The sequence below is a fragment of the Delphinus delphis genome, chromosome 5 (assembly GCF_949987515.2).
Source record: "Delphinus delphis chromosome 5, mDelDel1.2, whole genome shotgun sequence".
Taxonomy (NCBI): Eukaryota; Metazoa; Chordata; class Mammalia; order Artiodactyla; family Delphinidae; genus Delphinus; species Delphinus delphis.
Window position 1 is genome coordinate 53,577,979 of NC_082687.1, and position 17,646 is coordinate 53,595,624.

The window sequence follows — 17,646 nt, forward strand, 5'->3', positions numbered from 1 at the left end:
AGCTCAAATCAAAAAAAACAAACAACCCAATCTAAAAATGGGCAGAAGACCTAAATAGACATTTCACCAAAGAAGACATACAGATAGCAGTGAGGCACATGAAAAGATGCTCAACATCACTAATTATTAGAGAAATGCAAATCAAAACTACAATGAGGTATCACCTCACACTAGTCACAATGGCCATCATCACAAAATATACAAACAATAAATGCTGGAGAGGGTGTGGAGAAAAGGGAGCCCTCTTGCACTGTTGATGGGAATGTAAATTGATACAGCCACTATGGAGAACAGTATGGAGGTTCCTTTAAAAACTAAAAATAGAGCTACCATATGACCCAGCAGTTCTAGTACTGGGCATATACCCTGAGAAAACCATAATGCAAAAAGACACATGTACCCCAATGTTCACTGCAGCACTATTTACAATAGGCAGGACATAGAAACAACCTAAATGTCCAATGACAGATGAATGGGTAAAGAAGGTGTGGTACATATGTACAATGGAATATTTCTCAGCCATAAAAAGGAATGAAATTGGGTCATTTGTAGAGATGTGGATGACCTAGAGTCTTTCATACAGAGTGAAGTAAGCTAGAAAGATAAAAACAAGTATTGTATATTAACATATATATGTGGAATCTAGAAAAATGGTACAGATGAACCTATATGCAGGGCAGGAATAGAAACATAGATGTACAGAACAGATATGTAGACACAGGTAGGGAAGGGGAGGGTGGGACGAACTGAGAGATTAGGATTGACATATGTACACTACCATGTGTAAAATAGCTAGTAGAAACATGCTATAAAGCACAGAAAGCTCAGTGCTCTGTGATGACCTAGATGGGTGGGATGTGGGGTGAGTGGGGTGTGAGGGAGGTCTAAGAGGGAGGGGATATATGTATACATATAGCTGATTCACGTCACTGTACAGCAGAAACTAATACAACATTGTAAAGAAAATATACTCCAATTAAAAAAAATGCAAAGCCAGAATTTTCTCTAGGAAAAGCTTGAAATAAAGAACAGGTTATTGAAATAGGGAGACTAGTGGTGGTGTTTTATTTACTGAGAATACATGGTCACTTCTTCCTCATTTTTGTCATTTTCCCCAAATATAGCCAGAACAGAGAAAGTCAGAAAGAAGCCTCTCAAGAATACAGATTTTTTTTTTTTGGTAAATCAATATTATTAAATACTAAAAGAAAAATTAACTTTAAAATTTTTTGCATTTAGAACTCCCATCTTACCAGGTTCTAAGAAAATAGGTTGGGCCATTGGAAATCTACTGAGTCAGGAAATTTGAGTTCTTAAAGTTTTATGTATCTGTCGGTTGGTTTAGTGTTTGGATAGGATTAGGGCCTGATTGTTGACAAGTCAACAAACTAAGGAGCCACTGGCTAGAGTTGAATGACAATTTGAGGGCAAACTGTCTTGCTAAAACTTCAGCAGAAAGAAGACCTGGAAAAGGATAACATTTGCTTTTAAATGGGAATAAGGACAAATTTATGGCCACTGGAATATGTTATACAGATGGAACTATGCCTATGAGTTGGGTAAAAAAAAAAAAAAATCTGAAATAATGGTCAATAAAAATACTATCGCATCTGGGGAATCAATACTCTGGTTTAGAATAGTATGTCCCACGCAAAAGGCTGAACTACCTGCATCTTATTTCCGGCTATAAAATTCAGATTCCTGGGTTTCAGCACAAAGCTACTGAGTCAGAATCACTGGGAAGAGGAACAGGAATTTACAGTATAAAGATGCTCTCTAGGTGACTTTTAGCCACACTAAAGTTTAAGAAACACTGTTCAAATCTCCCTTCTCCCCAAGACAATGAACGTATTCTATCTATGATAAACTAACTGTGTTGCTTTTTTTTTTTTTTTTTTTTTTTTTTTTGCTCTACGCGGGCCTCTCACCGCTGTGGCCTCTCCCGTTGCGGAGCACAGGCTCCAGACGCGCAGGCCCAGCGGCCATGGCTCACGGGCCCAGCCGCTCCACAGCATGTGGGATCCTCCCAGACCAGGGCACGAACCCGTGTCCCCTGCATCGGCAGGCGGACTCTCAACCACTGCGCCACCAGGGAAGCCCTGTGTTGCTTTTTTTTAACAACATAGAGATACTATCCGATAATGGAATTGAGCAACCTTTAGTATTTGAAGTACTCAGAGGCATTATGAAATTCTGATGTGCAGACCCTGTTCTATTCACCATTTCTGTGTGTTTCAGAAATCAACGAGACAGAAACAGACAACTTTCTAAACAATTGTAAGTTTAATATATTTATTAAAATTGCATTACCTGAATGAAAAATTTAACTCTGGATTATTTAGGCTTACTTTGTTGGTATTATAGGGTCAGAACAAAGTTTGATCTGTGCACAGCTCATGGTATTTTATCTTATTTCTGAGGCACATTTTATTGCAAAAGGATAAAAACTGGGAGGACTTTGGAATGGGTGTATGGGGCTTGTGGCAGATGTGTAGTGGAAGATAGTACAGTTGTTAAAGAAAAGGCAAAAATACTTCTCAATGTTCTGATTGCAGATATCTACAATATACTCTCATGAACATTTTCTAAAGATTATACAAAAGTAATCTGTATGTTGCTATTTGTCAGCTAGAGGCAGAAATTTAGTGTTACTCTACACTAAATAAAATCTTGATGTTATTAATCCCTATTGTAAAAATTACAGACAATTACGGGGTTGGAGTATAGACTGATGAAATTATTGAAGGCTCAGATAATATCTTCACCCATATTTTAAAAAAATACTGACTCAAGGCTTAGTATTTCCTTTCCCCTATAGCAGAGTACCCTGCCATGATTTAGAGAATACATTTGATATTTAACAGAATTAGTACACAATACATTTATGTTAAAAGGTGAAAGGAAGTGTGTTATTCACCAGCTCAGAATGTTGGTTAATTCACAAACTTAACTAAACATAAAAACCAAAGGATAATCCCATTACCTAAATGGCATATATTTTTGTCACCAATATTTAGTGGGAACTTGCTATGTGCTAGTGCTGTGCTAGTCAACAGGGATATAAAATGGATAAGATTTACTCCTTGCTTAAGGCAGCTCATACTCAAATGAGACTAGATATATGAGACTAATGCATAAACAGAGTTCTAAAATAATAGTTCTCAAACAGGGGCAATTTGGCCCCCAAGTGACTCTGTCCTATTGTGGCATTTTGGTTATCATGATTGTAGTGGGGGGATGCTACTGGTACTAGTGTATATAGGCCAGGGATCCTTTAAACATCCTATTATGCATGAGACGGCTGCCCACACAAGGAATTCTCCATCTAACAGTGTCAATAGTGCCAAGATTGAGACATCCTGTTATAAACAATATCCCTCATACTAATATTAGACATATATACATACAATAATATAAACTAATATATATTAATCTATTATATAGAGAGATATATATACACAGAGTATTATTATTGTTATTATTATTTTGATGTAAGCATCAAGAAAGTCATAAGTAATCCAGTCTGGAGGCAAGGGAATTATTAGGGAAGGCATCCTAGAGAAGGTCATGACTGATTTAAATCTTACAAGATGAAAAGGAGTTAAATAAATGGAACACTGCAGTTTAAGCAAAGGTAAGAGCAAGAGAAAATATTTGATACTGTTGGAGCACAAAGTATAAGAAATTTGAGACACAGTAACACAATTTGCTACTTAAAAAACAACTGCTAACTAACGCATCATCTCTTTTGCAGGCTGCGGGACACGAAGGAACAAAACTACAAGACAGAGTCTCAGGATTGTTGGTGGGACAGAGGTACAAGAGGGTGAATGGCCATGGCAAGCTAGTCTGCAATGGGATGGGATCCATCGCTGTGGAGCAACTTTGATTAATGACACATGGCTTGTGAGTGCTGCTCACTGCTTTAGAACGTAAGTCCTGAACCTTGAGAATGACTAAGGGTAAGCAAAGTGTACTGCGGCTTGGCAGGAAGGAAATACCTCATGAGAGATGAGTTTAATACAAATTAAAGATCATATACATATGAGAGTGGGAAATTCATAAACCTTAGTAAGAGGTTTTATAGTTTAGAAATGGAAATGGTACCAAAGTACATGTAGATAAATTATCCATTGACAACTACACAATAATTTATCAAAGGAAGCAGGAATTTGAGAGTCATCTATCAGAGATAGAGGCTAGGTGGATTGTAGGTTTGACCCTGATAGGGAAATTCCACGTTGTACGAAAAAATTAAATATGAAGAAATTTGGTAGTAACAAATTATACAACTGAATAGGTCGACTAGTTATATTTCAAGGAATTTCAATTCAATCTTCCAACCCAATGCAAAATGCCTACAGTATACAGGATAAGTAATGCTTTGTTAAATTATTGTATAACATTTTTGATTTTCAGAGAAATGTGTGGATAGGCAACATGGTGCACATAGAATACATTCACTTCTCTCATTCTGTACAGGATATGCTTTCCATATGTCCCCTGGAGTCAACTGATGCCCAGAAATGTCAAAAGGTCCTAGGATCTGGAGTGGGTGACTCAGCATGCTGAGTGGCGTGCATATCCTAAGAAACATGCCAAGGTGGAATTTCCACCTGATCTGACACCTGAGCCTTAGATTGGAAAGAGTTTGTATCTATGCATATAAACCATCATTTTAAAAAGAAAACTTACATTGATACTTTTACATTAAATTATTTAATATAAATAGTTATATTGGTAAAAATGGTAAAGTAGGATTTGTTCCTCATACTTTCTCCTCAGGTATAAGGACCCAGCCAGATGGACTGCTTCCTTTGGAGTAAAAATAGAGCCTCCAAAAATGAAACAAGGCCTCCGGAGGATAATTGTGCATGAAAAATACAAATATCCATCACATGACTATGATATTTCAGTTGCAGAGCTTTCTAGCCCTGTTTCCTACACAAATGCAGTACACAGAATTTGTCTCCCTGATGCATCCCGTGAATTCCACCCTGGTGATGAGATGTTTGTGACAGGATTTGGAGCACTGCAAAATGATGGTGCGCATCTGAGGAGAAAGTCAAATCATAGTAATTTAATTTGGTATTCTAAGGCATTTAAAAAATGGAATGCCATTATGCCAAAATATGTTTGTGGGTTGGTCATATGGACCGGGGCCAAGTCAGGCCCTACTTGTGAACTAAGTCATTTAGAAGACACATAAATTCCTTCAGGCCTTAGGTTACTATCAAATACATCACTACCACTATAGTAATTGTGCTTGGTAAGGTGTCTGAAAGAGTAAATATATCTGAAATTTTTACTAGGGTATTAACCACATAAGAGATTAGGGATCATTAATACATACACCCAGTTGTGAAGATCAGAGAATCATAAAGCCACCATTCTCCCCTGCTGAAATTATCTTCTAAGCTTAACAATGACAGAGAAATTACTTAAACAACTGGAGCTTCTTTCCTAGGCACCTAACTTCATTTAAAATAGTTAGAAAAGAATTCATTTCCTAAATTTTACTGTACCTGAAAAAATATATATCCTAAGATTCTATGCCACCATCTTATCTAATAATTAATTATAAAAGACTTTCTTCAGGTTTATAGAATATATGTAGATTTATAAATATGAAGTCTATTTTTTTTCCTTTAGGAAGTAGTCAAAATCACCTTCGGCAAGTACAGGTGAATCTCATAGACACTAAAATCTGTAATGAACACAAAGCTTACAATAATGCCATAACTCCTAGAATGTTATGTGCTGGATCCTTGAAAGGAAACAGAGATGCGTGCCAGGTAAGTGGTTTGCTACATAATTTTTTGTTCACCTTTTATTTTTAAATAATTACAGCTTTACAGGAAGTTGCAAAGATAGTACAGAGGGGTCTCATCTTCTATCATCACAGAGGTCTGTCTCCCTTTATAATAACATCTATTTCCCTCCCCCAACACTTTATCATCACTAACACCTGGCAATCACCAATCTGTTTGCCCTCTATAATTTTGTAATTTTGAGAGTGTAGCATCATACAGTAACCTTTTTTTAGAATTCCACTTTGATTTATTTATTAGTGTTTTTGACCAGACTCTCTCTTTGTAAGAAAATTGTGTGGTTCCTCTAAGTTAAACACACATAACTTATCACAGTCTACTGGCGTTGAGATTTTACTAGTTTGAGTGGGGTTTAGAATAGAAAATGTACGTCCCTTTAAGTCTCTTTAACCCTCCCTCATTTATAATATTAAATATTAATAAATACAAATATTAAATATTTCCTCTCTATATGCTGAGAGCCACATCAAACAGTGTTTCTGCTTCAAGTGCCAAATGTAACTTAGAAAACTCAAGAGGAGAAGGGAAGTCTATTTACTCATAATTTGTTCTTTCTTTCCCTCTGGTTTTCTAAGATTATTTTTATATCATTTCTTTCCTGTTTCAGAAACTTCCTTTAGCCATTCTTTTAGTGTAGATCTGCTAGTGACAAATTCCCTTAGATTTTCTTTGTTTGCAAAATTCTATATTTCCTATTCATTTCTAAATCATAATTTTGCCAGATATAGAATTTAGGATTGACAATTTTTTTTCCCCAGCACGTAAATCATGGCCTCTGTGATCTCTGATGAGGAATCTGCTGTTATTAGAATTGTTTTTCCCTAAAAGAAGAGGTGTCATTTCTCTTTTGCTGTGTTCAAGGTTTTTTCTTTGTCTTTAGTTTTCAGAAGTTTGATTACGTATCTTGTCATGGATTTCTCTGGGTTATACTGCTTAGGGCTTGCTCAGCTTTTTAATCTGCAGGTTTATGTCCTTTGACAAATTTGGGAAATTTTCAGCCATTATTTATTTGAAAACTTTTTCAGCCTTACTTTCTTTTTTGTCTCTTTCTGGAACTCTAGTAACAGGTACGTTAGCTCTTCCATTATGGTCTCAGAGATCTCTAAGCTTCTGTTCTTTTTCTTTCCACTCCTCTTTCTCTCTGTTCAAATTGAGTAATTTCTATCATTCTGTCTTCAAGTTCATTGATTTTTTTCTTCCATCATCCCCATTCTTCTGTTAAGTACTTCTAGTGAGGTTTTGTGTTTTTTTTGTAGATTATAGTATTTTTCAGTTCTGAGATTTCCATTTGATCCTTTATGTATGCTATTTCTTTACTGAAACTTCTAAATTTTTTCATTTATTTCAAGCAGGTGGTAGTTGCTCGTTAAGATATTTTTGTGATGGCTGCTTTAAAATCTTTGTCAGATAACTCCAACATCTGTGTCATCTCTGTGTCAGTGTCTATTGATTGCCTTTTCTCACTCAAGTCAAAATATTCCTGGTTCTTGGTATTGAGTGATTTTCAGATATATCCTGGACATTTTGGGTATTATGTTATGAGTCTCTGTATCTTCTGTTTCAACAGGGTTCCTCTGACATGACACCAAAGCGGGTAGGGAAGTGCTATCTTAGTCCCACTCATTGTCCTCTGACACCAGGGTGGTGAATAATGCTTTGTTACTGCTGGATGGAGGTGGAATTTCAGGCTCTTCACTAGGCGTGGGTTTTTTTGGTTGTTGTTTTTTTGTTTTTGTTTTTTTTTAAAGGTTAGGGAAACTTATTAAATATAGTTTTCTTTAAATATTTTCTTTTTCCCATCCTCACCAACTTGTTGGATGAATAGAAAACCCCCCACCCCTTCCATTGAGGGGATTCCACATGTAAAGCCTGAGATAGTGAGGATGAAGTATCAATACAAAAATACCACTCTGGATGGGGGCATCTTGTTACTGCTCCCCTTGTGGTCTCCACTGACCTCATGGGGTAGTGGCCTCATCACTGCTTGGCTCTCCACTAGGCCTCTTCTGACATCACCCTACTGGGAGAGAAAGTTATGCCTCCTTACCATTGGGCAGTAGTCCATGCTCCCCAGCTGGTCACCACAGAGGAGGTAGAGGAGGGCTTCATCATCACCTGGCAGGGATGAAAGAGTGGCTCCCCACTCAGACTTCTCTGACATAAGTCTGATGGGGGATTGGGCCTCATTAGATCCTGGTAAGGCTGGAAGTCTAGGCTCCCCAATTGGCCTTTCCTTATGGGGGTTGGAATGGGGCCACAGTTTTTTCTGTTATAGGCTGGAGTGTGTACTCATCACCCAGCTTCAACATTATCAACTCATGGTCGATCTTAGTTCATTCCTATATATTTTAACCCCCCAACCTTCTTCTCCCCATCCTAAACTCTAGATCTATTTTGAAGTAAATCACAGATGTATATGATTTCACTTGAAAATATGTCACCTATTCTACAATGCCATTTTGATAATAGTATTAGATGTGAATGTCTCATAAATTTGGGGAATTAAAGAGGAGAAACCAAGTTTAGCCTTGTGATTATAATATCCTGCTTTTCTATTTCAGGGGGGACCTGGCACTCATTTTCCCCCCTCTTTTATGTCTACTCTCCACAATTTTTGCCACTTTACTGCCTCCATGTATTTTTTTTTTTTTTTTTTTTGTGGTACGCGGCCTCTCACTGTTGTGGCCTCTCCCATTGCGGAGCACAGGCCCGGACGCGCAGGCTCAGTGGCCATGGCTCACAGGCCTAGCTGTTCTGTGGCATGTGGGATCTGCCCGGACCGGGGCACGAACCTGTGTCCCCTGCATTGGCAGGCGGACTCTCAACCACTGCGCCACCAGGGAAGCCCCTTCCTTGTATTTTAATATCTCAAAAATCATTAATAACTTTATATGCAAAAACCTTTACTTGGGTGTCCTACTCCTTCCCATCTCAGTGGCATGTGGCTACCTCCTCTTAAAATATGATCTTTCTTTGGGTTCTATGATCCTGAAATATGGTGATTTTCCCCTCCCTCCTTCTCTAACAACTCATTCCTGGTTCCTTATTTTGGTTTCTCTTTCTCTTCCTCTCTCTCTCCCTCTAAGCCTGGCTGTTCCTCAACACTCATTTTTTTTCCTCTCTATATACTCACTCAAAGAAATTATCTTTTCTTTAAGTCAGCTGTCACTTTAATGACTTCCAAATCTACATCTTCAAAATTAACCTCTTGCCCAAATTCAGTCTCACATTTTCATGTACTCCAAAACCGTTTCCATTTATATGTTTTAAGTTGTTAGTATAAGACTAAAATTTATGTAATTGCCATCTTAAACTCAACAGGCATCACGAAATGTTACCTGTTTTTTCATTTCAAGTTTCTCATTTATGTGGTTGGCTTTCATTATTCTTGGAATCTTCTTTTACTCTTAAATCTCCTTCACATGTAATCAATTAAGTCATGAAATATTTTTCCTCTTTACTATTCCTTCCAAATTTATCTCTTTGTCTTTATTCTTTAAAGACCCTACTCTATTCCTTCATTACTTCATATCTTGATCACTAACATTGGTTTCTAGTTTGGCTTCTTCTAGTTTTAAAAGTTTCTGTTGTGATATATATATATATATATTCTTTTTTAAAAATTTTTTTATTGGAGTATAGTTGATTTACAATGTTGTGTTAGTTTCTGCTGTACAGCATAGTGAATCAGTTATATCAGTTATACATACACATATTCTTTTATTTTTTCTTTGGCTGTGTTGGGTCTTCCTTGTGGCAAGCTGGCTTTCTCTAGTTGCAGCGAGCAGGGGCTACTCTTCGTTGTGGTTCACGAGCTTCTCATTGTGGTGGCTTCTCTTGTTGCAGAGCTCGGGCTCTAGGCGTGCAGGCTCAGTAGTTGTGGCTCGCGGGTCCTAGAGCTCAGTAGTTGTGGTGCATGGGCTTAGTTGCTCCGCCGCGTATGGGACTTTCCCAGGCCAAGGATGGAACCTGTGTCCCCTGCATTGCCAGGCAGATTCTTAACCTCTGTGCCACCAGGGAAGTCCCATACACATATTCTTGAATAAACTTCCTGTTATGTTTCTCACTAAACCACTCACTAAAAATAACTGAATTTATGGTAAAAATAGGGTTAGATACAGACCAACAGACCCCTCAAAGGCTATGCAACTTTGTAACCAGATAATTAACATCAACAACAACAAAAATAATTGTACCTTGAAAAATAACTTAGACAATGTAGGTAGACAGAATGCCCAGGGTGGCTGGTGGCTGACTTAAGGGAAGTTAAAAATGCACAGAAACAATAGAGTAGAAATAACTGACTTGCTGAGGCTGAGACAATGCACATGGGAGTATAGCTCTGGGCAGAGGAGGAACTCCGACCTGCCAGGACCCAAGAATTAAGCAAGCCTGGGCTGTGCCACTCTGGGCAGGGAGAGGGCTTCCTCGGCACAGACACTCTTAACATTTTCTTAAAATAGAGCCTCAAAGGCTTCCGCCTGTGCAATAGCTGAGCTGAGGCCTTTTCTTCTGAAGATTGCAATTCTACTCCCATTATTCTGGCTCCACTGCCTAAGACAAAAACACATATAAGCCATGAAAACTTCCACCTTATCCTGATATAACTCCCCTATTCACCAATCGCATGTGAGCTAACTAATGTTAACAGAACCCACTATATCTTTCTCTATTTGATACTTGCTGGCATTAACTTAGTTTTCAGCTTGTAATGCTGTTAGACTCACTGCTTTCTTTTTTTCCTTAATTACCTTATTCTCAGACTCATTCACTCCTGTCTCTTAAACAAATTTAAGCTTTGTTGTCTCTGGCATCTTCTATTTCTTTTTCCTAATCTGCTATGTCTTCACATATGCCTGGGTTTCAATTATCAAAATGATTTGTTATCAAATAGCTTCATATAATACATTTAATTTCTATAAGCAGATTGTACACTGCTTGAGAGGAGGGCTCATGTGTTTATACTCTTTTTACATCTCCTACCACATATGAGAGTATAAGTAAATACTTATTGGTTAATTGATTTAAAAATTACAAACACATTATTTCTAATTGAGTTATTATTACTATTAGTTAAAATTTTTATGTGGACAAAAGAAAATTCACAAGGAAGTTAGTATAATGTAAGGGGAAAGAAAGCATAGGCTTCTGAGTTAGATCACTCTGGATATTGAGTAGCGTGTGATATCAGGAAAATTGCTTAACTTCTGTTGGCTTCAGTTTCTTCACTGCTAAAATGGAGAAAATGAAACCTAACTCCATGTTTTGTTGCCAGAATTACATGGGTTAATGAAATAATATATTAATTAATAGTTTCATATAGTGCCGAACACTTAATTGGTGGTCAGTAACTAGACACCCCAGGATTTTTCGGGAAGATCAGTCAGCACCTTGTTTTTATGACCTGTATAAAAAAACAGCCCACTGGCTGTTTTTCACAAAGCACAAACAATTGGAATTTGTGGTTATATATAATATTTACTAAGTTCTGTTTTGTGCCAGGCTCTATGCTGAGCACATTGCATACACTGTCTTGCATAATCTTCAAAATTATCATTGAAGGTAGGTATTATTAGGAGCATTACAAATAAGCAAATTAAAGGTCTTAGCCAGCTTCGAAGGGCCAGACTTGAGATTTAAACTCAGGTGTCTGACCCTAATGTCTGTATTCTTTATCAGTAATAAATTCTTCACCCTTCTTTTGGGAGCTGTGTCAAACTGATAAAGAGTATGGGCAGTTATTTTGTCAGATGTATCAGACTAGTACTGTCCTGCCAAGAGGTGGAGTCTTTAATCTCTGTGTACTGAACCCTGAGTCTAAGCTGTTCTCCAGGTAGGGGAGTGCCTCCTTTATGTGAATTACTGGCATAGATAAAAAGCATTGCTTCTCATTTGAGCACACTGAAGATTTTTGAAAACCGCCCCTTTCATTAAACTCATGTTAAAAAACAGCACATTTCTCTGTGAAAAACTGAAATACTAATTACCAATCTCTCCCCTCCTTTAGGGTGACTCCGGAGGACCACTGGTTAGTCCAGATGCTAGAGATATCTGGTACCTTGCTGGAATAGTGAGCTGGGGAGACGACTGTGGGCATCCCAATAAACCCGGTGTTTATGCTAGAGTGACTGCCTTCCGGGACTGGATCGCTTCCAAAACTGGTGTCTGAGAGAGAACAACCTAGAAGAATGGAACACATTTTTGTGTAGAGGCCGTTCTTAGAGATATAGAATTGCAGAAGTCATGCAGATCACCTGGATGTGACTGATCGAACTAAACTATCTGCTATTTCCTTCCTAGCTCTGCTTCACTTAGCATCCTGCTTCTGCCAGATGGATTCTGTCCCAACTTGCAGTCACTTGTTTTCTATCATCAAATTTTGGCTTGTTGACATAAATTTCTCATGCATACATACAATCTGAAGCGATCCCCTCCTTCATTTCCCCAGTTTCTCTCATCTCGGTAAATTTCCTCTTTCAAGGTGCAGGACAAAGAGTAAAAGGAAGTATGAAAAGGAAAGAGCTACATTTTTATGTACAGGAAAGTATTAGGTGTTTTTTTTCTTAATGAAATGAGGAAAGTGATCTTAATCATTATGAAAGCTCAAGCACACAGACAGCGGAATACCAAACACTTCATGACGGCAAAAGAATGGGAACTAAAGTTAAGGAAACAAAGAGAAACCGAAATACAACTTTATTTTCATTTCCAGCAAACAAGAGATAAGTGTGGGGAAGATTCTGTTTTCTTGTGGCCTATAATAATTATACAAACTATATAATGTACTTATTCTAAGTTAAAGCAAATAATATTTATTTAACATTGCACTACTGAGAATGTCAATATATAATAATAAAAAATAAATATCATCAATTTGCTTGATATTATAATATAATAATTCAAGAGGAAGGGGAAGATGGGGAAAATGTCACCAATCAATTTATTGCAAATTCTTTTAAAGTCTGAGGCTAGAATGAAAATTCACTTAAGAACAACCAGCATACCTTATGTGGTAAGATTTTTGTATGGTTGGATAGGAGGAAATAAAAACAGAATCAGTACAAACTACTGAATGAAATGGAATTATCACCAAGTGCTTGTGTATTTGTATTTAAAGCTTTTCCAAACTGCAAGGCCTTGAAGGGGAATAAGGTCCAGGTGTTAGTGTGTAGCTGTAGTTGTGCAAATGAAGCTAGAGGTCAGACCTCTATTTTGAAATGACTGCAGATTCCCCTTCTTACCACTCCCTCCCCCTCCTCCACATTTCCAGTCAGTGCTTGGACCATGGGCCTCTTAGACTCTTCTGGGCTCAGGGGGAAGACATCATCGCGAAAGCTGCCTCCTGCTACCTCTAGCATGACACTGAATTTATCACTGCCTAGATATAAAGTTGATGAGAAAAAGCCTAATATCAACCACCTTCATAATTTCAGCTCTGGTAAATTATTACTGAGTTGTTAGATACACAACATTCAAGTGATCTAGGCACTGTGAAGTTAGGATCGGTGCCATGGCGTACAGGCCTGTTGGTGGTGAGATTTCACGGAATCTTTCCATTACCCTTTCCTCATTGTGTATAGCTACTCGTGTGAGTTCTGTATTGTACCGTAACCACTTTGAAAGAAACATTAGTAGAAAAAGATTGATTTTTATCAACCTAAATAATGCTGGTATATGAACTGATAAAATTTAGGGACTTGGCTAAAATAAGGTAGGAAATATGATATGAACTGACAGCATTAAATATTTTGCAAAAACATATTTCATTTAATGAACTCTTTTGAAAAAAATTGAGGAAAATGTTGAATTTTAAACAAAGACTTAAGTACATTTCAAACTTAATTTCTCTCAGTGTTCTGTTAAAAATTGGTTCCCCTTGTTTGAGTATGTTTTGCAGTTGGGCCTCTAGGTAGCACACAGGTAGATCCAGGGAAGCAAGCCCTTGGGATGTTCAAGTAATAATGAAAACTGTAGTAAAACCGAAAGAATACAATTCATCTTTGCGAAGGCACTTAAAGATGAATCCATATAAATTGACACCATGAGTAGTATATTCCAGATTTCTGGACGTGACTTTCCAAATTAAAATAAATTTTATAATGTGATAATGAGGAATTTCTTTGGCAAACAAACTTGAAGAGATTTAAATTAAGGAGAAATTTTAGAAGTTTAATTTCACAATGGCATCATATTTCTCAGAGAAATATTTCTGATATTTTTTTTTTACAAAAGATTTGAGAAATAGAGGTTAGGCCACAGTGAAAATATGAGCAATAGTTCAAATTTTATGTGCACAGAGAAATAGATAATACTGTATCATATTTTTAAAATAACTTTCTTTGAAAGATAACTTATAAAGGGTTTCAGCATTCCTGGACATGTCTGTTTTAACCATCTCGTTGGAAAAAGTTAAGAAGTCATGACTGAAATAATACTTATTAACTGTGCAAGAGGGCAGGCCATTTCTCAGCGACATCTTTTATCTCTCTTCCCACAGTACCTAATAAAGTGCTCTGTATATAATAGTCTTTCAATAAGTGTTGTTGAACTGACCTTTTATTTTTGTATTATGCAGAAAATATAGCTTTGTTATTATTTACACATTGATTTAACACATTTTTGACCGGAGACATATTACGGCCACAGGCGTTAGTTTCTGCAAAAATCCCCCGGTTAATAATGTGTTAAGAAGTAATCCCAGATTTTACATTGTGTGACTTAATCCAGTTATTTATACACACTAAGCCTCAGTATACTCACTTATAAAACAGGGATAATAATATTTACCTCAAACACCATTGTAGAGATCAAAATGAGATATTTCGAAGTGCTTAGCAAAGTTCTTGGAACATAGTAGGTGCTCAAGAAACAGTGTTATTATAACTGTTGCTGTAACTACGGTCTTATTTTATACAATTGCTACTTGATCACAATAGTTTGAATAAGTATTTTCAAAATGAAGAGATGAGCAGGTCAACAGAATGCACTGACTTCTTGTTTAATTTTAATTCTACAAAAGAAGTTTTATTAGGATCATTCCAAAAGAGATTGTCAAGTTGTTCTCTGTTATTCTAATTTTTCATTTCAACTTTTAAAAATGATAAACCTTATTAGCCATAGAGTTACTGGATTACATGAAGATCTACAGTCTAATTCAAACGATGCCTCCTCCATGAAGCCTTCCTTGACTCCCTCAAGTGGAGATAACATTCTTTTTTCTGAAATTTCTTACCACTTAAAAATAACATTTTTATTTTCAGATAATCATAGACTCACACAGAGTTGTAAAATGTAATACAGAGAGATCCCGTGTATCCTTTATCCAGTTTCTGGCAAAGGTAACATCTTGCTTAGCTATAGTACAATATCACAACCAGGAAGTTGACATTGAGACAATCTATTAACCTTTTGACATTTTATGTTTTTAAAACATGCAGTTATTTGCATGTGTGTGTGTATTTAGTTCCATGTTGTTTTTTATCTCATGTATGGATTTGTGGGCCACCACCACAGTCAAAATGCAGAATAGTTTGATCACAAGGACCCCTCACGCTACCCATGGCCATCTGGCTCCATCCCTACCCCTGTTCCCAGTCTTTAACCCCTGGCAAACATTAATCTGTTCTCCATCTGTATAATTTTGTCATTTCAAGAATGGTATATAAATGGAATCATACGATATGTAAACTTTGGAGGTTGGCTTCTTCACTCAGCATAATTCCCTTGAGATCAATCCAAGTTGTGCGTGCCACACACACACAATAATTCATTCTTATTTTATTGCTGTGTAATATTCCACAGTATGGAAGCACTGCAGTTTGTTTAACCATTCATACATTGAAGGGCATTCAAGTTGTTTATAGTTTTTGGCTACTATGAATAAAGTTACTATAACATTTGTATGTGGGTGTGTAGGTTTTTGTGTGAACCTAATTTTCATTGTATCTTCCCATTTTTTTTTCAATCTTATATAAAGTACTATGCAAACACACATCAATTGTCAACCCTAACCTCCTTTGGTGTACAAATTTTACATTTACCACTGTTCCTGGTGCATCATCCTATGTACTTACACACTTAGAAACTTTGCAGGACCAATTATATGTTCAAATACAATAAGACTATATCTTAATAATAGTGTTATTATCTTAATATCTTTTCATGTAAAAATAGGGAATTTAATAATTAAATTCTGTGACGTTCAAGAAATTCACAAAACATTTTCAAAGAAACAACTTTCAGCAGAAAGCCAGTGCAGCAATAATGTTTTTTAACTCTAGAATATTTCTCTTGTTAGTTCTAGCACTCTGGTGGTATAAATTAACAAACATTACTGATGTTCAGGTTTCTTCCTGCAAAATGAAGCCGCCATACCCTGGATTGGGTGACTAATAAACAACAGAAATGTGTTTCTTGCAGTTCTGGAGGTTGAGAAGCCCAAGATCAAGGTGCCAGTTATAAGACAAATAAGTACTAGAGATTTAATGTACAATATTATTAATATAATTAACACTAAAAAGTAATTTTATATTTAAAAATAAATATGAGGACAGTATTAAATAAATTGCACTCAGGGTGCCATTAAAAATGGATTTTTTAAAAATCTAAACAGACTTTACTCCAAAGAAGACATACAGATGGCCAAGAGGCACATGAAAAGATGCTCAACATCGCTAATTATTAGAGAAATGCAAATCAAAACTACAATGAGATACCACTTCACACCAGTCAGAATGGCCATCATCAAAAAGTCTACAAACAATAAATGCTGGAGAGGGTGTGGAGAAAAGGGAACCCTCTTACACTGTTGTGGGAATGTAAATTAGTAGAGCTACTATGGAGAACAGTAGGGAGGTTGCTTAAAAAACGAAAAATAGAGCTACCATATGATCTAACAATCCCACTCCTGGGCATATATCCAGAGAAAACTATGGTTCAAAAGGATACATGCACCCCAATATTCATTGCAGTGCTGTTTACAATAGCCAAAACATGGAAGCAACCTAAATGTCCATTGACAGATGAATGGATAAAGAAGATGTGGGACATATACACAATGGAATATTACTAACCCATTAAAAATAATGAAATAATGTCATTTGCAGCAGTATGGATGGACCTGGAGATGATCATACTAAGTGAAGTAAGTCAGACAGAGAAAGACAAATATTATATGATATTGCTTGTATGTGGAATAAAAAAATGATACAAATGAACTTATTTACAAAACAGAAGCAAACTCACAGACTTAGAAAAAACAAACATGGTTACTAAAAGGGAAAGGTGGGGAGGAGGGATAAATTGGGAGTTTGGGATTGTGTGAATACACACTACTATATTTAAGATAGTTAACAATCAAGAGCCTGCTCTATGGCACAGGGAACTCAGTATTCTGTAATAACCTAAATGGGAAAAGAATTTGAAAAAGAATAGATATATGTATAACTGAATCACTTTGCTGTATGCCTGAAACTAACACAACATTGTAAATCAACTGTAGTCCAATATAAAATAAAATTTTTTTTAAATGTACTTTTTTAGGTCCGCTCTGCAGCAGGCCCAGTGAGGCCCCCCGGAATTCGGGGCAGCCGGGAACTCGGCCTCTGCCCTCGCGGCCCTCTCGCCGGGGAGACCCAGGACGGCAACGCCGAGCCCTACCCTGGAAGTGCTCACAGCCCGGCGCCTGGACTGGGGACTTGCTGCATTTTGGCGTAAATTGCAATTGATTAGGGATCGTTTCTCAGACTCAAGTTAGAAGTGAGAGTTCAGATAAGTGAGGCCGCCACTGCTGCTTTGAACACCTCAGAAGGGGAGA

The 17,646-nt window shown here is 37.0% G+C and overlaps 1 protein-coding gene across 1 annotated transcript in view; it reads left to right on the plus strand.

Moving 5' to 3' along the window:
• Window positions 1-14,349, plus strand: part of TMPRSS11E (transmembrane serine protease 11E) — a 52,513-nt gene extending 38,164 nt beyond the window's left edge. Inside the window, exons 6-10 of the mRNA XM_060011724.1 lie at window positions 2,239-2,277; window positions 3,755-3,932; window positions 4,786-5,045; window positions 5,653-5,795; window positions 11,839-14,349. Coding sequence (XP_059867707.1) covers window positions 2,239-2,277; window positions 3,755-3,932; window positions 4,786-5,045; window positions 5,653-5,795; window positions 11,839-12,000 — 782 coding nt within the window. The 3' untranslated portion in view covers window positions 12,001-14,349. The remainder of the gene's footprint in view (window positions 1-2,238; window positions 2,278-3,754; window positions 3,933-4,785; window positions 5,046-5,652; window positions 5,796-11,838) is intronic.
• The last annotated feature ends 3,297 nt before the right edge of the window (window positions 14,350-17,646 follow it).